The sequence below is a fragment of the Hyperolius riggenbachi genome, chromosome 7 (genome assembly GCF_040937935.1).
Source record: "Hyperolius riggenbachi isolate aHypRig1 chromosome 7, aHypRig1.pri, whole genome shotgun sequence".
NCBI classification, from domain to species: domain Eukaryota; kingdom Metazoa; phylum Chordata; class Amphibia; order Anura; family Hyperoliidae; genus Hyperolius; species Hyperolius riggenbachi.
Genome location: NC_090652.1, coordinates 31,477,215 through 31,499,287, shown reverse-complemented (window position 1 = coordinate 31,499,287; position 22,073 = coordinate 31,477,215). Strand labels below are relative to the sequence as shown.

The window sequence follows — 22,073 nt, the reverse complement described above, 5'->3', positions numbered from 1 at the left end:
ACTCCAGACTAGTTCCAGGGTGTTGATGATCACGGAACTCACACCCAAGACTAGGGAATTGTACATTCATTTGTGTTGTGCATCAGACTAGTTCCAGGGTGTGGAGACCACGGACCTCACACGAAGACTAGGCATTGTTTAATATCTGTACTACCTTGGGAACTATCTCTCTCCCTTAAGAGATAGTCTCCTGACCTGCTAGTAACATCCACCCTTCAGGTGTCTCTCCTGTGCAGGTTCCTCCTACCTTCAGCCTGACTCCACCCCTTGGAGAATCTCAGGCTGTTGGAAGGTTCCTGTGTCAGCATAAGCAGTATTCCAGGCTGCTTCTTATCACCTGCTCTGCAGGTGCATTACTCAAAGTATTACTGTTACACCAAACACTCATATACCTATTAGGTTTGCAATATATCTGACTATCGGTGATACTGCAGATCATCAATAATCGGGTATATATCTGCATTCTTGGTGATACTGCAGATCGCCAGTGATCAGATTCTCTCTGCATGCTGACAACAATCGTTACAATCTGGTTTTTATTTGGCTGATTTTGGCTCCAACTCCTTTACACAAGATTTGTTTTTGTTTGTCTTTTAGCTAAAGTGAGGTTTAGCTATTGATATATCTTCATAACATCTTTTTTTCTACTTTAACATTTATCAGTTGAAATTAAAATTTATTTGGTTGTAAACAATAAAAAATAACTGCAGAATAAAAGAAAAAAAAACCCGCCAGCACTCTACAGTTAATTAAACATTTAAGACTGCAATTATACATCATATTGTACAGAAAAACAATCAGTGTAATGGAGTAATATAAAATTTCCAGTCATTCGTAAAATGTTTCAATAAATGCTAAGTATTGGAAGAAGACTGCGCAGAACAGAGGTCAAGGCTAGAATGACTGAGTTCATAATTAACAAAAAGTTAACGAGCATCTTTAAAGATTCCCGTAAAAAGTGTTTACATGTTTGGTTGCCTTGGTTTCAGATAGGATTACCTGGCCTGGTTGCTGACACACACACCTCATATTAGAAGGATTAGAAGGACACATGAGTGTTGGCCAACCCTCTACTCAAGCCTTCCTCAGCCTTTTTATAATGGGAGAAACCCTTCAAATTATTTTTGGATCTCACGGAACCCCTGCATTAGTGGGGAAAGGGGGAGGGGGGGGGATTTATTTTGCTGGACACATGGGCCATATGCAATACACTTTTTCTCCTGAGTTATCTCCTGGGAGATCATTTTCATATTCTCTTTAAAATAACTTTTTCAGCATTGTACATTTAAAAAAGTACTTGTAACGAGAGAATCTGATTATTGGTGATCTGCAGTATCCCCAAGAATACAGATTTATACCTGATGATTAATGATCTGCAGAATCACCAATAATACAAGTATAACTAACCTCTGGACACCTGAAAACGTGTAAGTGTTTGGTGCAACAGTAATGAGTAGAATCACCAGAGGAGCAGATGACTCTAATCAGAAGAGTTAGACTCTACTGCAGTCAAAGGACTCCTAGAGGATGAGTCCCTGACTAGTTTGCAGAGAGGTCCCTCTTAGAGACAGGGGGTCCCTGCAGATGGACTGAACACCCAGGGGGCGGGTGACAGCCAGAAGGGTCGGTCAGATCGGGTCGGCAACACACGAGCAGATAAGGTACAGAGACAGAAGGCTGATTTGGTAACCAGGGACAGGCAAGGTTGGCAACAGGTAATCAGAAATGCGTAGGTACCGAATCAGAAAGCAGAAGGAGAGTCAGGAAAGCAATAGGTCATAACAGATATCAAACCAGGCCTAGTCTTGGGTGTGAGGTCCGTGGTCTCAACACCCTGGAACTAGTCTGAAGTATAACACAATAATAACACAGTATCCCTAGTCTTGGGTGTGAGGTCTGTGGTCTCAACACCCTGGAACTAGTCTGAAGTATAACACAATAGTAACACAGTAATCTGGCTAAGTGTGGATTCCCAGGTCCTCCTGGTTCAACCACACTGAAAGATCTGACTCAGGTCTGAGTGCTAACACATAAGCATTCGCAACGCCAGACAACCAGCAACTGACAGGCAAGGAGTATATATAGCAAAACGCTCCTCAGCGCCGCCCAGTTCCCTTCAGCCAATCCCCTGCCACGCCGGGATCAGCTGATCGTCCCGATCAGCTGACCCCTCTCCTATTGGCATAAAGAGCCTGTCTTGCAGCGCGCGCGCGCGCGTGTAGCTCTCCATCTGTGTGCACTACTAGGTTCAGACAAACCAGACGCATGCTGCTGCGGAGAAACCGCCGGTCTGAACGCGGTGTCTCCGCAATCCATTACAGTACCTAAAAGTTGATGAAAAAACACTATTAAATTTATTTTTAAGTATTTTCTTGCTTGCTGGGGGTTTAAATGGCATTTTGTGACAAGGGCACATATGCAATTAAGTTTTTCTCCTAAGTTTTCTCCTAGGAGATCATTTTTCATCTTTGATTTAGAGTAACTTTTCAGCTCTTTGCAATGGAAAAAGTACCAACGTGTAAGTGAAAAAGTACTATCAGAATTATTTTGAGCAATTTTTTTGCTTGCTGGTGGTTTAGAAGGCATTTTATTGACAAGTTTGAACATTTGACTTAGGAGAAAACTCAGGTGAAAAAGTTAATTGCATATGGGCCAAGGGGCCCTATGCAATAACCAAACTATAACCAAGCGATAAGTGCTGGCGAGTTCTCAAATTAGGAGTCAGTAAGGTCGCCTAATGCAAATGCATTTTACACCCCCGGGGCGGAAAATAACTCGCTTGGGCGATATAATCGCCCAGCAAGTTCCTTTCCCCCTATGCAATTGCATTTTTCACCCCCCGGGAAGCGATGCTTCCCGCCAAACATTGATGATAACTTTTCACCTGCTCTGAGCAGGCGAAAAGACCTATCGCCGGTGTTTTATGCATCTGGGAGCCTCCTTTACTGAGGAAACCAAAGATGCCAGGGATTTAAATCAGTCAGTTTTGACTCCTTACCTATTTAAAATGTAACCAAAAAACATACCTCCATCGTTCTGTCTCGCCGCATGTCCCACGCTGCTCCTCCGCTCATTCTTCCTCCATCTCTGTGCATTGTTGGAGCCGGCAAAGCATCTTTGAGTCTCCCGCCGGGTCTCCCCATTCGTCCACTAGGTGGCCCAATGAGAATCATCCTGATTCTTATTGGTCCAATTAGAATCAGGATGATTCTCATTGGGCCATCTAGTGGACGAATGGGGAGCCCTGGCAGGAGACTCAAAGATGCTTTGCCGGCTCCGAGAATAGAGATGGAGGAAGAATGAGCGGAGGAGCGGCGTGGGACATGCGGCAAGACGGGAACGATGGAGGTATGTTTTTTGCCAGGTCCTGCGGTAGCGACGAGCGGCAGGAGGCGACTGGTGGCGGGTAAGAGCCATGCGACGATGCGCGCGCATCTCCCGGGGAGCGAGGCTGCAGTGCTGAGGTGCTGAAGGACAGCTCCCCTGCACTAATGCCTCGCTCCACACCAATACCTAGTATTCACCTGAGTTCTGCTCCTTTACGCAAGGACATCGCTCAGGTGAAACTGGCAATTGAATTTGCCGGTAAATTCTGAGCGATGTGAGGAGATAAGAAGCTCGCCTGTTTTAACCTACTTTGGTTCCTGGACGTAGAAACTATGTCCAGAAACCATGCGCGCTACCGCGCGCTCTCGCGGCCAATCGCGCGCGTGCACTTGCGCTACCGGCCCGCGGTTCGTTAGCCAGGCAATCAGTGTATCGGGCTATGGTGCCCGATCACTGATTCCTCTCCCCCGCTGAAAAAGCGACAGCTTCTCTCGGAAGCTTCGCCTTTTCTGGCTGTAATGTACCCCATACGTCGCTCTAAGCGTGTGTTACGCTTAGAGTGACGTCATGTAAACAAACTCATCTTGTGGCCAAAAAGTAAAACTACAACTAAAAGTAAAAAAATTTAATTCAAACACACATTTACATTATAAATCACATGTTTACATCCCACCCTCCCAAAACTACCCAAATAAAATCTTTAATATAAAAAAAAAACATGTAAATATTTACATAAGGGTCTAAACTTTTTAAATATTAATGTAAAGATGAAATATTTCTATATTTTTTTAATTTTAAACTTGTAAATAGTGATAGATGCAAAACGGAAAAAATGCACCTTTATTTCCAAATAAAATATTGTCGCCATACATTGTGATAGGGACATAATTTTAATGGTGTAATAACCGGGACATATGGGCAAATACAATACGTGAGTTTTAATTATGGAGGCATGTATTATTTTAAAACTATAATGGCTCAAAAACTGCGAGATAATGATTTTTTTCCGTTTTTTTTCTTATTCTTCCTGTTAAAATACATTTACAGTAAAGTGGCTCTTAGCAAAATGTACCCCCCAAAGAAAGCCTAATTGGTGGCGGAAAAAACAAGATATAGATCAGTTCATTGTGATAAGTAGTGATAAAGTTATAGGCTAATGAATGGGAGGTGAACATTTCTCAAGTGAAAACGCGAATGGGTTAAGTTTCTTATCTCCTCGAATTGCAAGGTGTGAAAATATCACCTTGGAGAAAACTCAGGTGAAAAAGTGAATTGCATATGGGCCCTGGTCTTTAAAAGTTGGTGTGGTTGTTCATTGTAACAACCTTGATGTTTATTCCCCATTCTATGTTAGTGCTTCTTGTTATAGACTTCTTGTTATAGACCACACAATTAAAGTGCTCCCACATTTGGATTCAAGAGAATCTGTAACAAAAAAATACTCCCTCTGGGAGGTACTTACCTCGGGAGGTGGAAGCCTCTGGATCCTAATGAGGCTTCCCCCTTCTTCCTAAGTCTCGGCTATCCAGCACTGTCAGCCCCTGAACAGAACCTGTGGATGCGAAATAGAGCGGACCCGATCGGGCTCTGTTATTTCCACTAGAGCCCATTGGAAAGCCGCTAGTGGGCCTGCCTGGAGCACAGATGGTAAATATTGCAGCCGGCTACTGCACCTGAGCCACTGCCGACAAGGATGTTGACTGAGATTTTGGAGGCTGCCAGCGCTGGATCCCTGTGACTGAAGAAGACGGGGGAAGCCTTATTAGGATCCAGAGGCTTCCCCCTCCCAAGGTACGGACCCCGCAGGGTAAGTTGTTTTGTGTTACAGATTCCTTCTAAGGTGAAATGGGACCCTAGGCAAGATATTAACTTTGGACCTCTTTAATGGGCACCTGGCCTATATCTTCCCTGACATATCATTGTGGTACAATAAAATCGCCATCTTAGTACAAGGAATTTTAAGAGAAAAAATTTTGTGGACTTGTGTCCAATAAGTTGCAATGTGAGGTCAATCCCACCAGATGTGGTCAAACGATGCTGGGGTATAACCGTAACGCCAGAAATCCGCAGGGTAGGATGGCAGAATCGTATTGATTGCTTCAGGTGTTTTTTTGTGCCATCTAATGAGTACGGTATCTTATTCAGCCATGTCTTTTGACCAGAGCCCCTTTTAAAATCAGCCCCCCAAAATAAATAAATAACCATACCAAACCCCACCCAAGAATTTTTTTTAATCTTATTTGAGAAAGGAGGTTAGCAATCTGGGAACTCGGGAGCAGTGGTGACCTAAAATGCTGACATTCTTTTTGAGGTAATTTTTTTGCAAAAATAATGAAATATTAGACTTTCAAGCGCACATGCCTTCGAAAATTATTCCATAAGACTTGCATTTTTCCAGTTTTTGTCAAAATTTTCTAGCTGTTTTTGCTGTTATAATCTATATATATAAAATGTATGTGTATGTATGTGTGTGTGTGTGTGTGTATGTATGTGCTGCGATCACTCGAAAACGGCTTGACCGATTTCAACGAAACTTGGTATACAGATCCCTTACTATCTGGGATGATAGGTTCTGGGGGTCTCGCGGCCCCCTTGCACACATGGGCGGAGCTAAAAACAGCCAATCAGATTTCACCCATTTAAGTCAATAGAAAATATGTAAAAGGCTGCGATTCTCACAGTAATCAAGCCAGAGCCCCCACAGTTGGTCACTTGGTGATAGAAGTTACAAATCCAGGAAAAGTGGGCGGAGCAGCCAATCAAATTTCAGTCATTCTTTTTAAATGGGAAAATGTAAACTGCACCCATTTTTACACTGTTATTTTCACCTGTCAGTGCTCCTTCGCCAATAACTTTATAAGTACTTATCACACCAAAAAGATGTTTAAATTGTTTTTTTTCGCAACAAATTACGCTTTTTGGGGGTGACATTTGTTTTCAGTAATTACTTTACTTTCTATGCATTTTAAAGGAAAAAGCTAGGGAAAAAAATAAAAAATAAACTATTTTTACAATTCCATCCCATATAGATTTAAAATAAATAAAATAAACAATGTAGTTGTTATGTAATGTAAAAAATTAAACTACTATAAATAAAACACACACATTTTATTTGTCCCAGTTATTACAATGTTTAAATTATGTCCCTTAGTACCATATATGGTAATAATATATTATTTGGAAATAAAGGTGTATTTGTTCTGTTTTGAGTTTGTAATAATCACAAGCCTTTATTTACAAAAAAAATAACAGTAATATACCCTATACCCTCATGCCATACATAATAAAAGTCCCTAACGTAAATATTTACCTTTTTTGTAATTCTGTCTTTTTTTTTGGGGGGGGGGGGGGGGAGTTACTATGCAGGGGCAGGGGGGGAGGAGGTATTTATTTAATGTAAAAAGGTGTAAACTGTAGTGTAAAATGTGTATTTTTATTTTTGTATGCATTTTTTTTTACCACTACATGTCCTCACATGTACTAGTCTGTGTACTTTGAGCAAGTACACAGACAGTGTTTTTACCTGAAAGATCATTGGCTTACAGGCAATTTGGTTGGTACAGGGGACTTCTTCCCTTTCACCAATTGCGGCTCTCCGAGGTCCGGTGGGTACGTGCGTTAGGTGCGCGAATGGATGGCAGGGGTGGCGGAGGACATTTTAAAACCTCCTTTGGTGCCTTAAGTGTGACCAACAGGACGTTTTAATACTACTGGTGGTCTAGTAGTGGTTAAGCCATACTCCCATACTCAGTGTTTGTAGATTTTTTAGGACTTAAGTGGAAGGATGATAATGACTGCAGTGAGTCAATTTACAACTGTGGAAGCAGTGGGAACTGTTTCGAAGCAGATTAATCAAGCAGGGATCATACTGGGGTCAACATGCCTAAATTATTCAAAAGGACACATAGGCTAATAAATAATGTAAGTTTATTGGATTGCCCATAGATCAGGTTTATTATTGTAAGAAAATTTTAGCACATATCTAAAGAGGAACTCCTGTGAAAATAATATAATAAAAAAGTGCCTCATTTTTACAATAATTATGTATAAATGATTTAGTCAGTGTTTGCCCATAGTAAAAGCTTTACTCTCCCTGATTTACATTCTGACATTTATCACATGGTGACATTTTTACTGCTGGCAGGTGATGTCAGTGGAAGGAGATGCTGCTTGCTTTTTTGGCACTTGGAAACAGCTGTTATTTCCCACAATGCAATAAGGTTCACAGATGGAAAACTGTCAGGACCATGGTCATGACATCATACTGTGGGAGGAGTTTCACCTCAATATCAGCCATACAGAGCCCCCTGATGATCCGTTTGTGAAAAGGAATAGATTTCTCATTGGTAAGGGGGTATCAGCTACTGATTGGGATGAAGTTCAATTCTTGGTTACGGTTCTTCTTTCTGCTGCTGTAGCGTCTCTTTATGACATTATTTAGTGTGTCCTTCTCTCCACCAGATGCTGGGCTGCCTGAAGAGCGGAGTAACAATACTACACCACTGTATGATGGGAATGACACAGCTGGTGAGTATTACAATAATGGCACAACCAGCGCTAGCCTGTGTGACTCTGGGAGGGCCCAGAATAAATGAAATCAAGTGTTAGAATCTGGTGCTGTGTCCGATCGTGCGGCCATAAAATTTACGCTGCCCCCTATGTGCAGTACGATCCTGTGCTGCCAGATTTCCTATTCTATAATGGTGTGGGCCATATCTCCACAACCACGCCTCCTAAACTCCCCAAATTTTGAGGGAATGGAGGGGGACCCCCAAACTGCTTCTGTAGCAAATTTCAGCTCCCCAGCCCTGTTGATTCCTGAGATAGATTTATTTACTCTATCTCACGAACCAGTGGGGGACTGCAAGTTCAGGGTGTCCCCTCCGTACTTTAACCATTTGAGGAGTGTAGAAGGCGTGGCTGCGGAGATATTTGTGGTAATTAGTTTAAAGTCTTAACATGGGCATTGCTCATTGAGGAAGGCAGTTCTATGGTAGCACGAACAGACACTGCACTGGCACCACGTGGATCAGAACTTAACTACCTAACGACCAATGGGTGTGACCGCGGCAGCAGCCCCAGGACCGTCTAATGCCAATTGGCGTCAAGTCCTGGGGCCGGCTAATACAGGAGATCGCGCGCAGGCTGCATGTGCATCTCCTGCTTGGGGGAGCTTTGCCCTGCCTTCAATCTCCAGGCGGCGATCAACGTCTTTCTGCCAAGTACAGCGTTGTGATCTGCAGCAGCGGGCAATTAGACCCCACCAACAGAGAGCTCTGTTGGTGGGGAGAAAATGGGGGAGGATTACTAGTGTGCTGTGTTGTGCGGCCCTGCAGCTTGGCGTTAAAGCTGCAGTGGCCAATAGAGGTGTACCGAACGGTTCGCCGGCGAACGGTTCCAGGCGAACATTGGGGGTTCGCGTTCGTCTGCGCCAGGCGAACTTTTCCGGAAGTTCGAATCGCCCCATAATGCACTATGAGGGTCAACTTTGACCCTCTGCATCACAGTCAGCAGGCACATTGTAGCCATTCAAGCTACAGTAAGCCCTGGAGCCCCACCCCCCCTTATATAAGGCAGCCTCCGGCGGCCATTACAGTCACTCGTGTGCCTGCTAGAGAGAGGAAAGCTGCTGCAGACTTTTTCTCTTAGGGACAGATTAGTTAGGTTCTAGGCTGCTTTGCTTGTTCCTGACTGAATAATATTGCTTTTAAAGCACCCAGCAACAGCTCTTTTCAGAGCTCAACCTGTACATTTTTTTTTCTGACACTTTTGTTGCATGCACAGCCTTGCTAATTGATAGTGTGTGTGCCACTGCCAGCAGCCCAGCACATTCAGTGACTGACTGCCTGTGTGTGTGACAGGGAGCTGCACATTGTACTACCCAGTACTGCATATACCCCAGTACCTGTTGTGTTTACTTAACCCACCTCATCACTGCATATACCTAGCTTTGTGTTGAGTGAACCCAGCTCACTGCATCTAACTACCCAGTACCTGTTGTGTTTACTTAACCCACCTCATCACTGCATATACCTAGCGTTGTGTTGAGTGAACCCAGCTCACTGCATCTAAGTCTAACTACCTGTTGTGTTGAGTGAGAACCCACCTCACTGCATCTTAAGTACCTTTACTGTATACTGTTCAGTGAACCCAGCTCACTGCATCTAACTACCCAGTACCTGTTGTGTTTACTTAACCCACATCATCACTGCATATACCTAGCGTTGTGTTGAGTGAACCCAGCTCACTGCATCTAACTACCTGTTGTGTTGAGTGTGAACCCACCTGGCCACCTCACTGCATCTAACTACCTGTTGTCTTGAGTGAGAACCCACCTCACTGCATCTTAAGTACCTTTACTGTTGAGTGAACCCAGCTCACTGCATCTAACTACCTGTTGTGTTGAGTGTGAACCCACCTCACTGCATCTTAAGTACCTTTACTGTTGAGTGAACCCAGCTCACTGCATCTAACTACCCAGTACCTGTTGTGTTTACTTAACCCACCTTATCACTGCATATACCTAGCCTTGTGTTGAGTGAACCCAGCTCACTGCATCTAACTACCTGTTGTGTTGAGTGTGAACGCACCTGGCCACCTCACTGCATCTAACTACCTGTTGTGTTGAGTGAGAACCCACCTCACTGCATCTTAAGTACCTTTACTGTTGAGTGAACCCAGCTCACTGCATCTAATTACCTGTTGTGTTGAGTGTGAACCCACCTGGCCACCTCACTGCATCTAACTACCTGTTGTGTTGAGTGAGAACCCACCTCACTGCATCTAACTACCTGTTGTGTTGAGTGTGAACCCACCTGGCCACCTCACTGCATCTAACTACCTGTTGTGTTGAGTGAGAACCCACCTCACTGCATCTTAAGTACCTTTACTGTTGAGTGAACCCAGCTCACTGCATCTAACTACCTGTTGTGTTGAGTGAGAACCCACCTCACTGCATCTTAAGTACCTTTACTGTTGAGTGAACCCAGCTCACTGCATCTAACTACCCAGTACCTGTTGTGTTTACTTAACCCACCTCATCACTGCATATACCTAGCTTTGTGTTGAGTGAACCCAGCTCACTGCATCTAACTACCCAGTACCTGTTGTGTTTACTTAACCCACCTCATCACTGCATATACCTAGCGTTGTGTTGAGTGAACCCAGCTCACTGCATCTAAGTCTAACTACCTGTTGTGTTGAGTGAGAACCCACCTCACTGCATCTTAAGTACCTTTACTGTATACTGTTCAGTGAACCCAGCTCACTGCATCTAACTACCCAGTACCTGTTGTGTTTACTTAACCCACATCATCACTGCATATACCTAGCATTGTGTTGAGTGAACCCAGCTCACTGCATCTAACTACCTGTTGTGTTGAGTGTGAACCCACCTGGCCACCTCACTGCATCTAACTACCTGTTGTGTTGAGTGAGAACCCACCTCACTGCATCTTAAGTACCTTTACTGTTGAGTGAACCCAGCTCACTGCATCTAACTACCTGTTGTGTTGAGTGTGAACCCACCTGGCCACCTCACTGCATCTAACTACCTGTTGTCTTGAGTGAGAACCCACCTCACTGCATCTTAAGTACCTTTACTGTTGAGTGAACCCAGCTCACTGCATCTAACTACCTGTTGTGTTGAGTGTGAACCCACCTGGCCACCTCACTGCATCTAACTACCTGTTGTGTTGAGTGAGAACCCACCTCACTGCATCTTAAGTACCTTTACTGTTGAGTGAACCCAGCTCACTGCATCTAACTACCTGTTGTGTTGAGTGAGAACCCACCTCACTGCATCTTAAGTACCTTTACTGTTGAGTGAACCCAGCTCACTGCATCTAACTACCCAGTACCTGTTGTGTTTACTTAACCCACCTCATCACTGCATATACCTAGCCTTGTGTTGAGTGAACCCAGCTCACTGCATCTAACTACCTGTTGTGTTGAGTGTGAACGCACCTGGCCACCTCACTGCATCTAACTACCTGTTGTGTTGAGTGAGAACCCACCTCACTGCATCTTAAGTACCTTTACTGTTGAGTGAACCCAGCTCACTGCATCTAATTACCTGTTGTGTTGAGTGTGAACCCACCTGGCCACCTCACTGCATCTAACTACCTGTTGTGTTGAGTGAGAACCCACCTGGGTTCACTCAACAGTAAAGGTACTTAAGATGCAGTGGCATCTTAAGTACCTTTACTGTTGAGTGAACCCAGCTCACTGCATCTAACTACCTGTTGTGTTGAGTGTGAACCCACCTGGCCACCTCACTGCATCTAACTACCTGTTGTGTTGAGTGAGAACCCACCTCACTGCATCTTAAGTACCTTTACTGTTGAGTGAACCCAGCTCACTGCATCTAACTACCTGTTGTGTTGAGTGTGAACCCACCTGGCCACCTCACTGCATCTAACTACCTGTTGTGTTGAGTGAGAACCCACCTCACTGCATCTTAAGTACCTTTACTGTTGAGTGAACCCAGCTCACTGCATCTAACTACCTGTTGTGTTGAGTGTGAACCCACCTGGCCACCTCACTGCATCTAACTACCTGTTGTGTTGAGTGAGAACCCACCTCGCTGCATATAGCTAGCATACCCCCGAGATGGACAAAATGGACAAAACAGGTAGAAGAAGAGGTAGAGGCAGACCCAGAGGAATGCCACCAGGCACCGGCAGGTCTGTGGCTGTGCGAAGTGGTGTTGCTGTGATTTCATGCGGACCTGCCCCAAAATACAGTGCTCAGAAGAAGGCATGTGCCATCACTTCCCAAAATCGTGAGGAGGTGATTGAGTATTTAACACAGAACACCTCATCTCCCGCAGCCACCAGCGCTACAACAAGCACCACATCCGCTGCATTTGACACTTCGCAGGAGTTATTTGGTGGTGGTGGTGAAATCACTGATTCAGAGCCACTACTGCAACAACAACAAGAAGGCGCAGGTACACCACCTCATACGTCTGAGTTAGGTGGCGATAGTATGGACGTAACGTGTGTGGATGGGGATGATGGTGGACCACCTGAAGTTGGTGCACTTGAGGAGGTGTCTGAGGAAAGCGCAGCTGGCAAGGAGGATTATGATGACGATTATACGGATACCACATATGTTCCCGGTAGAGGAGATGACCAGGGAGACAGTTCAGAGGAGGAGTCAGAGAGGAGTAGGAGGAGACGACTCCATGATAGAAGCAGAGGGAGCTCGTCCTCAGAAACAGCTGGGGGCAGTGTCCGGTGCCATGTATCGCCAGCTATGGCCAGGGAGCACACATGCCCTTCAACGTCAGCTGCTGCTGATGCCACCGTAGCGCCATCACCCCAGGGGGGCTCAGCGGTTTGGAAATTTTTTCACGTGTGTGTCTCAGATCGGAGCAAAGCCATCTGTTGTCTCTGCCAGCAAAAATTGAGCCGTAGAAAGGCCAACTGTCACGTAGGGACAAGTGCTTTACGAAGGCACCTGGAGAGAAGGCACAAACAGCTATGGCAAGAACACCTGAGGAAAAGAAGCACCCCTCAAAAGACAAGCAGCGGAGAACAACCGTGGCAGCTGTCACAGGGGGCTTCTGCTGCTCCACGTTCCTATGGTATTGTTCGTGACTGGGGGGAGGAAGAATGGATATGGATACACTTTTAAACAATTTAAAAATACAACCATCTAAACTTTCAAACAATTTAAAAATACAACCATCTAAACTTTCAAACAATTTAAAAATACAACCATCTAAACTTTCAAACAATTTAAAAATACAACCATCTATCATTTTCAAAAAATTTAAAAAAAGGGCAAAAAAACTTGCCCTCCGTAAAACATTCTTGGCAAATGCTTTCGACTTGGTTTGTCTTCCGCTGGCTCAAGGGTCCATCTGACCACAGATGCCTGGTCTGCAAAGCACGGTCAGGGCAGCTACAGCATGGGTCTCAGCAGGCTCCCACTTCGGGCCGCAATCCAACCTTCATTCCCCGCGGTGACAATGGCAGACTTGTCCTCCATAACGGATTCCCGTTAAAGGATTTAAAGTTAATTCATTTCAAATACACAGCAGGGCCTCGAAAGTCCGCCTCCTGTATTGTTATTTTTGGTCACTACCTCGGGGCGGGCGTGCATGCATACCTGCTGCCCTCCTTGGATGTGTAGTGGTAGCCGTTTCTCAGGCTCCACACCGGATTCCATCCCTCATTCCCCGGCCATTACCCGGGGTCACAAATGACAGACTTGCCCGCCTCCATATGATTCTCGTGAAAGGAATATGGTGTCATCTTTGCCCGCCATAACTGGTTCTCGTTAAAGGATTTAAAGTACATTCATTTCAAATACACAGCAGGGCCTCGAAAGTCCGCCTCCTGTATTGTTATTTTTGGTCACTACCTCGGGGCGGGCATGCATGCCTACCTGCTGCCCTCCTTGGATGTGTAGTGGTAGCCGTTTCTCAGGCTCCACACCGGATTCCATCTCTCATTCCCCGGCCATTACCCGGGGTCACAAATGACAGACTTGCCCGCCTCCATATGATTCTCGTGAAAGGAATGTGGTGTCATCTTTGCCCGCCATAACTGGTTCTCGTTAAAGGATTTAAAGTACATTCATTTCAAATACACAGCAGGGCCTCGAAAGTCCTCCTCCTGTATTGTTATTTTTGGTCACTACCTCGGGGCGGGCGGGCGTGCATGCCTGCCCGCTGCCCTCCTTGGATGTGTAGTGGTAGCCGTTGCTCAGGCTCCACACCGGATTCAAACCTCTCATTCCCCGGCCATTACCCGGGGTCACAATGGCAGACTTGCCCGCCTGCACAGGATTCTCATTGTAGCGGCACTGAACAAGTACACAGCAAGTAGAAAATGTAAATTAAAAACAAAACGTAAGCTTTTTAACAATGCCATGGAAAGTTGAGAAGGAAGTCACACATTACCTGACATCACTGAGTGAGGAAGAGCAATCACGCCATGTTGCGCAGTAGTCCAGCATGGCCGTCACTACACAAACAGCTGTTTGCGGTGCGTTACACAGTGAGTTTGGTGTGTCAGTGTGAAGCAGTACTCTAATTACACTCCCTGTTTGATGTATACACATGCAAGATGTTTGAAAGCACGTTAGGCCTGCAATTTAGCATTCAATGTGATTTCTGCCCTTAAAACGCTGCTTTGCGTCACATCCAGATTTTTCACTGGGACTTTTGGCATGTATCCCACTCCGCCGTGCCCCCCTCCAGGTGTTAGACCCCTTGAAACATCTTTTCCATCACTTTTGTGGCCAGCATAATTTTTTCTATTTTTCAAAGTTCGCCTCCCCATTGAAGTCTATTGCGGTTCGCGAATTTTTCCGCGAACCGAACCTTCTGCGGAAGTTCGCGAACCCGGTTCGCGAACCGAAAATCGGAGGTTCGCGACATCTCTAGTGGCCAATTTAACTAAAAGTAGCCTGGTCTTTAGGGGGGTTTAGCACTGTGGTCCTCAAGAGGTTAAACAGCCACATTCAGCACCATTTCAGCACCGGACAGCAGGATGGGATGTGTTCCATTTAGCTCTGATACTTCCTGATTCCAAGCTGGGAGGAGGAAGTGTCACAGCTAAATAGAACACGCCCCATCCTGCTGTCCGGTGCTAAAATGGTGCTGAATGTGGCAGTTCACGTTCCAAACCACGTGGTGCCGGATTCTAACACCAACACTAATGTTTGTGGTGGTGGAGCACTCCTCTCGATGTTCAAGTTTGATGTGCCACGGCGTTTCTGGCAACACTCCAGAATCTAAGTATAAGGCAAAAGGATGAAGCCGGCACCATCAGATGAATTTATGCTCTTTTAATAGATAATGAACATGCCAACAGCCAATATGCGACGTTTCAAGGCACGCAGCCTCTTTCTCAAGCTAAGCTGTGCATGACAAAGTAAAACAGTGTATCGTCAGCTTTATATACCCACAACATGTGTTACTGACAGCCAATCCGGTTTGCATGTACAAACAACAACCAATAGAAACAGGTCCTACCTAGTGGACCCGATAGAGAACTATATGGCTGCCTACCTGATAGGGACGTTTGAAATGGTATCCCTCCCCTCCAGCATAACATCTATCTCCGGCGGAGCAAACTGCTTCCCTTGCCGGGCTGCTGTGCGGAAGTCCGTGTCCACAGGCCACACCCCCGGCGGACCACATGGGGAACCTACCGCACTACGTAAGGGAGAAGGCGGCACCACGCCGCCCACTCCCCTTCTGCCCGGCAACTTGTGACGCGAGCGGGAAAACCCCGCTCATTCGTCACAAAGATGTAAATAAGGAAGTAAAGTGTCTGCACCAATCGGAGAAAAATGTATGGGTCCGTGACCTAGCAACGGACCTCTTATTTACTATGTATCATATACTGTGTGCATTTTCTCAATGTTGCCCCATAGCGGGGCAGATCATAAAAGCTTATTGCAATATATAACGGCCGCAGCCCACATTAGAGGTAGTTGATGACCTGTAGGTGACAATGTCAGGAGTTAAATATCGGGGGGGGGGGGGGGCGAGGCAAGGAGACAGGAGGATTGTCATATAAAAGAAAGGGAGAGAGGGGAGAGAAAGACAAACTCAGGACAAAAGGCCCACCGTCTCAATACATAATAACAAATGAAAAATAGAAAAAGTAATAACCAAAGAAAATATAGTATTAGGGGCTGGACAGCATGGGACCGGGGAACCATCAAATAAAAGGTATAAGATCCAATTCTCTATTGAGACCCCTAGGCTCCATGGTGTCCAGTCTCTTGATCCAATGGGCCTCCCTCCACAGCAGTCTCCTCTCCCTATCTCCCCCCCTCCTCAACGGCTAGACCTGTTCTATAATTTGGAATTTAAGTTGGCTGACATGGTGGTTTGCTGTTACAAAATGATAAGGGACAGCCTGATCTACCAATTTTTCCCTTATAGCATGCTTGTGCGAGGATAACCTTTTCTTCAATTTTTGTGTGGTCTGACCCACATATAATAATCCACAGGGGCACTTTAAAGCATAGACCACATAAGCTGTATCACAGGTGAAGTGGCCATTAATCCTGAATTGTCTTCCAGTGTGTGGATGACTAATAAATTCTCCCTTAGTCACTGAGCCACAGTGCACACAGTTGAGGCACGGGAAAGTGCCCTTCCTTACTGACTCATATCTACCCCCTTCAGCGTGTCCCATATCTGCATGGACCAAACGGTCTCTCAAGTTGGGTGCTCTTTTATAGGACACCAATGGAGGACGCTGAAAAAAGGGTATTTCAGGGAAACTATCGGTCAAAAGATACCAATGTCTCCTAATAATTTTAGAAATGTCCTCACTCTGTGCACTGTACCTTGTGACAAAGGGGATACAGTCCATTGTATTTCTATTTCGTCCACGTCTACTCTCCAAGTCTCGATGTAGTCTGTCATGTGCCGTTTGTAAGACCTCAGTTGGATAGCCCCGATTAAAAAATGTATTTGTCATTTGTGATATTCTCTGTTGTCTGGTCGTCTCGTCGTCAACTATCATCTGTACCCGTCGTAATTGTCCAATGGGTATTGCTCTCCTGGTCATGTCAGGGTGGAAACTCCCATAGTGTAAAAGGGAGTTGACGTCAGTGGGTTTGATATAAATATCCGTTATTAGTCTGTCTCCCTGTCGCTGAACCAATGTATCCAGGAAATTAATTTCCTGTTCAGAACAATGGATTGTCAGGCGTATGTCAGTGCATCTTGTCATTAGCTCAGCTACAAAGGCCTCAAGAGTCGAGTGTGGCCCCGCCTACACGCAGAAAACATCATCGATATAGCGATACCACATTTTGGCGTATGTCTGGAACAGAATATTGGTATATACATACATATCTTCATATACTCCCATAAAGATGTTAGCGTAGGGCGGGGCCACATTCGACCCCATCGCTGTGCCTTTCTTCTGTAAGTAGTACCTATTTTCAAAACGAAAATAATTAAAGGTTAGAACAATTTCCAATAATCTACACACAAAATCAACTTGTTGTCTAGTAAAGTCAGAGGAGGTTTCCAACACATAACGTACAGCCTCTATACCCCCATCATGTGGGATGGAGGTATAGAGGCTCTCCACATCAAGGGTAACAAGTAGATATGGGCCCTCCAGCAGGGAGGTGTTACGTAGAATATTGAGGAACATCTGAGTGTCTCTCAAGTAAGATTTTAGGGCTACTACAAAAGGACTCAATATTTTCTCCAAGTATTTTGCTATAGGTGCAAAGACGGAATCTATTCCGGCCACTATAGGTCTGCCAGGGGGGTTGACTAAACTTTTGTGTATCTTGGGACATATGTAGAGAACAGGCGTGATAGGAAAGTCCTGAACCAGATATTTAGCAAGTTTATCATCTATTATGTCCGCTATCCTGGCAGCTGCCACAACAGATTCGATTTTGGCTTGGATCTCAGAGAGGGGATCTCTCTCTAGGAGCTGGTAAGTTGATGTATCCGAGATCTGTCGCAATATTTCCTGGCGATAAGTAACAGTGTCCATGATGACTATAGCCCCGCCTTTGTCGGCGGGCTTAATGGTTATCTCTGTGTTTTCTTCCAGTTGTCTGATGGCTGATCTTTCTTGTGCCAAGATATTATTGTGGCATTTAAGGCCCAACATATTGGATCTTCTCAATAGAAGGTCTATTTCGCCTTGCACCTTTTTGGTATATATATCTATAATCTGGCATGACGGTGGCTGAAAGTTGCTCTTAAGTCGTAGTCCACTGTCCTTCAATCTGAGTGTGTCTCCAATTTCTTCATTATCTGATGCTCCAAAGGGGCGTGGTATGGAGAAAAAATATTTGAGTCTAATAGCACGAAAGAATCTCTGTAGGTCCACATCAATTTCTGAACGTCCCTATCAGGTAGGCAGCCATATAGTTCTCTATCGGGTCCACTAGGTAGGACCTGTTTCTATTGGTTGTTGTTTGTACATGCAAACCGGATTGGCTGTCAGTAACACATGTTGTGGGTATATAAAGCTGACGATACACTGTTTTACTTTGTCATGCACAGCTTAGCTTGAGAAAGAGGCTGCGTGCCTTGAAACGTCGCATATTGGCTGTTGGCATGTTCATTATCTATTAAAAGAGCATAAATTCATCTGATGGTGCCGGCTTCATCCTTTTGCCTAACACCAACACTAATGAAATGTCTGTCAGGCAAGCAGTGGTTGGTTCAGTGCAAAGTTCACACAGCCAGACAGGCGACACCAGAGATGTATCTGCATATGCAGGTATTCCATTAAAGTCAGAGCAGGATCATCAGCCAAGCAACCTAAGCAGGTGCTTGGGGCCCAGTAGGCATCAAGGGGCCCACCTGCCATCTTCTTTGACCTCTCTCCACTTCAGCTTACCAAAAGGACCACATGGGGGTCCTGAATCGAATACCTTGCTTAGAGCCCCATTACACTTAATCCATCACTGATTGAAGCTTTTGCATTGCGTGCAAGCTCTAGCCACTGTTCAGTAATAAAGGTCTTCTCACACTCACACCTATCCAGCAACAGGCACTGCAGCTTCCACGGCATCCTCTGCCAGCACTGACCGTGACAATCAATGCTGTGAAGAAGGTCACTTCGAGACGTGCCCGCTTAGCGCCTGATATTGGCACAACTATAGCTGCAATGCTGTAGTCCATGCCGGCGTACCTATAATGGGGCGCTGGTGATATTCGGACCCTGAATTACAAGTTGCTACGACTCAGAGGGGAAATAGTATTTTACGCTTCAGGAAAGGTATGTTGTGTAAGTTTGGCAATTTTGGGCCAGGCTTATTTTGAGAAATAACATCATTTCTGTATATAACCAATCGCTATGTTATTGGTACTTGCAAAACTAATTAATCGCATAGTGCCCAACTGTCCCTCTTTTGGAAGGGCAGTCCCACTTTGGGGAGCCTGTCTCTTTGTCCCTCTTTCTCCCTCTTTTTTCCCTCTTTCATGCACAGATCTGCGTTGATCTATGTATTTTTCTAAGCTTTAATCCCATCCCTTAAAGGGGTTCTGTGGAGTTAACAAAAAACAAAAAACAGACACTTACCTGGGGCTTCTATCAGCCCCCTGTAGCTGTCCTCTCGCGCCGTCCTCCTCCGATCACCCATTCCCTGCCACCGGCACCAGTCATTTATTCGTCTAACAAGACGACTAGTGCGCACTCCCATTTGCGTATCCGGGAGCTTACTGCGCAGATGCAGTATGAGGTTTTCTCATACTGCACCTGCGCAGTAAGCTCCCAGAGATGCGAGCAGGAGCGCGCACTCACTGAAGCGAGAATTAGACTGGGACCAGAGTCGGGGAATGAGTGAGGAGGACGGCGCGGGACATGACAGCTACAGGGGGCCGATAGAAGCCCCAGGTAAGTGTCCGTTTGTGTTTTTATTTAACTCCAGAGAACTCCTTTAAACTGATATATTTCTTATTTTCAAATGTTAATATAAAGGAAAATTAACCAGGATATTAAGGACCAGTGTGGGTAGAATTATAAAACAACATATTTTTGTTACGAAATCTTTATAGTATGCGTGCTTAGGGGTGTGTTGGGGTGTGGTTAGAGGTGTGGCAGGGGTGTGGCTTAAGTATCCCTCTTTCTCATCTCAAAAAGTTGGGAGGTATGATTAATGTAGGACCTGGTCTTCTTATTCATATGAGGGAGAGGAGGGTGACTTGTCTTTGGCATCCAGATGGCCAGAAAACAGCCCTGCTGGCCAGCGGGTCTTCTGTCCTGTCTCTAATGGATTGGCCAGATAACTCTGTCTCTCTCCCATGCAGGTGATTGGCTGTCTCCGCCTCCTACGGTCGCGGCCTCCAGTCCGGCACCGCCCCAGGACCTCTGCCCCTCTCAGGAGAAGTATCTGAATCTGGGGTTCACGGTGGGCTCATTCTTTCTGTGGGGGTCTTTCCTGCCTCTGCAGCTGCTCTTGGGGTACGCCTACATCAGGTCATTGCGGCAGATTGGCGGGTAAGTGGCAGTTACCGGTAAGTTCCCGTATTATATGCCAGTCCTGCGCCAGTCATACAGCTTGCCTTTCACTTGTTTTCTGTTCCTCAGAGCCCTGGTGTCTGTGTCCTGCCTGATGCTGGCCTATTGCTGCACCAACCCCCCCAGTGAGTACAATGCTCTGCCTAGTACTGCTTCTAAGCACAGTGCCACTTCCCTTGTCCTGTATACATCTCTCAGTGTCTGTGTCCTGCCTGATGCTGGCCTATTGCTGCCCCCCCCCCCCCAGTGAGTACAATGCTCTGCCTAGTACTGCTTCTAAGCACAGTGCCACTTCCCTTGTCCTGTATACATCTCTCAGTGTCTGTGTCCTGCCTGATGCTGGCCTATTGCTGCCCCCCCCCCCCCAGTGAGTACAATGCTCTGCCTAGTACTGCTTCTAAGCACAGTGCCACTTCCCTTGTCCTGTATACATCTCTCAGTGTCTGTGTCCTGCCTGATGCTGGCCTATTGCTGCCCCCCCCAGTAAGTACAATGCTCTGCCTAGTACTGCTTCTAAGCACAGTGCCACTTCCCTTGTCCTATACACATCTCTCAGTGTCTGTGTCCTGCCTGATGCTGGCCTTTTTCTGCACACCCCCCCCAGTGAGTACAATGCTCTGCCTAGTACTGCTTCTATGCACAGTGCCACTTCCCTTGTCCTGTATACATCTCTCAGTGTCTGTGTCCTGCCTGATGCTGGCCTATTGCTGCACCAACCCCCCCAGTGAGTATAATGCTCTGCCTAGTACTGCTTCTGTGCACAGTGCCACTTCCCTTGTCCTATACACATCTCTCAGTGTCTGTGTCCTGCCTGATGCTGGCCTATTGCTGCACCAACCCCCCCAGTGAGTACAATGCTCTGCCTAGTACTGCTTCTATGCACAGTGCCACTTCCCTTGTCCTATACACATCTCTCAGTGTCTGTGTCCTGCCTGATGCTGGCCTATTGCTGCCCCCCCCCCCCCCCCAGTGGGTACAATGCTCTGCCTAGTACTGCTTCTATGCACTGTGCCACTTCCCTTGTCCTTTATGCATCTCTCAGTGTCTGTGTCCTGCCTGATGCTGGCCTATTGCTGCACCAACCCCCCCAGTGAGTATAATGCTCTGCCTAGTACTGCTTCTATGCACAGTGCCACTTCCCTTGTCCTATACACATCTCTCAGTGTCTGTGTCCTGCCTGATGCTGGCCTTTTTCTGCACCCCCCCCCCCCCAGTGACTACAATGCTCTGCCTAGTACTGCTTCTATGCACAGTGCCACTTCCCTTGTCCTATCCTATACACATATCTCTCAGTGTCTGTGTCCTGCCTGATGCTGGCCTATTGCTGCACCAGCCACCCCCAGTGAGTACAAATATTGCTGAGCTTAGTACCACTTCTATGTAGTGCATTTCAGGTGCCGATATTTAAAATGATTGCCAGTAATCGGGCACCTCCCCGCGCCGATACTTACCTACTTTTGCCACATATTGTGGCTTTGTGGTAGAGGGAGCAGTAAAGGTTAAGGAGGAGTTTAGGGTTAGGCACCACCAGGGGGGGTCTTAGGGTTAGGCACCACCCAGGAGGTCTAAGTGTTAGGCACCACCAGGGGGTCTTACGGTTAGGCACCACTGGGGGGGAGGTCTTAGGGTTAGGCACCACGGGGGGGGGGGGGGTGGTTAGAGTTAGGAACCACCAGGGGGGTCTTAGGTTTAGGCACCACCAGGGGGGTCTTAGGGTTAGGCACCACCAGGGGGGTCTTAGGGTTAGGCACCACCAGAGGGGGTCTTAGG

The 22,073-nt window shown here is 46.1% G+C and overlaps 1 protein-coding gene across 1 annotated transcript in view; it reads left to right on the top strand.

The window, feature by feature from the left end:
• Nucleotides 1-22,073, top strand: part of LOC137525463 (large neutral amino acids transporter small subunit 4-like) — a 77,730-nt gene that overhangs the window by 7,972 nt on the left and 47,685 nt on the right. Inside the window, exons 2-4 of the mRNA XM_068246561.1 lie at nt 7,789-7,854; nt 20,093-20,282; nt 20,373-20,428. Coding sequence (XP_068102662.1) covers nt 7,789-7,854; nt 20,093-20,282; nt 20,373-20,428 — 312 coding nt within the window. The remainder of the gene's footprint in view (nt 1-7,788; nt 7,855-20,092; nt 20,283-20,372; nt 20,429-22,073) is intronic.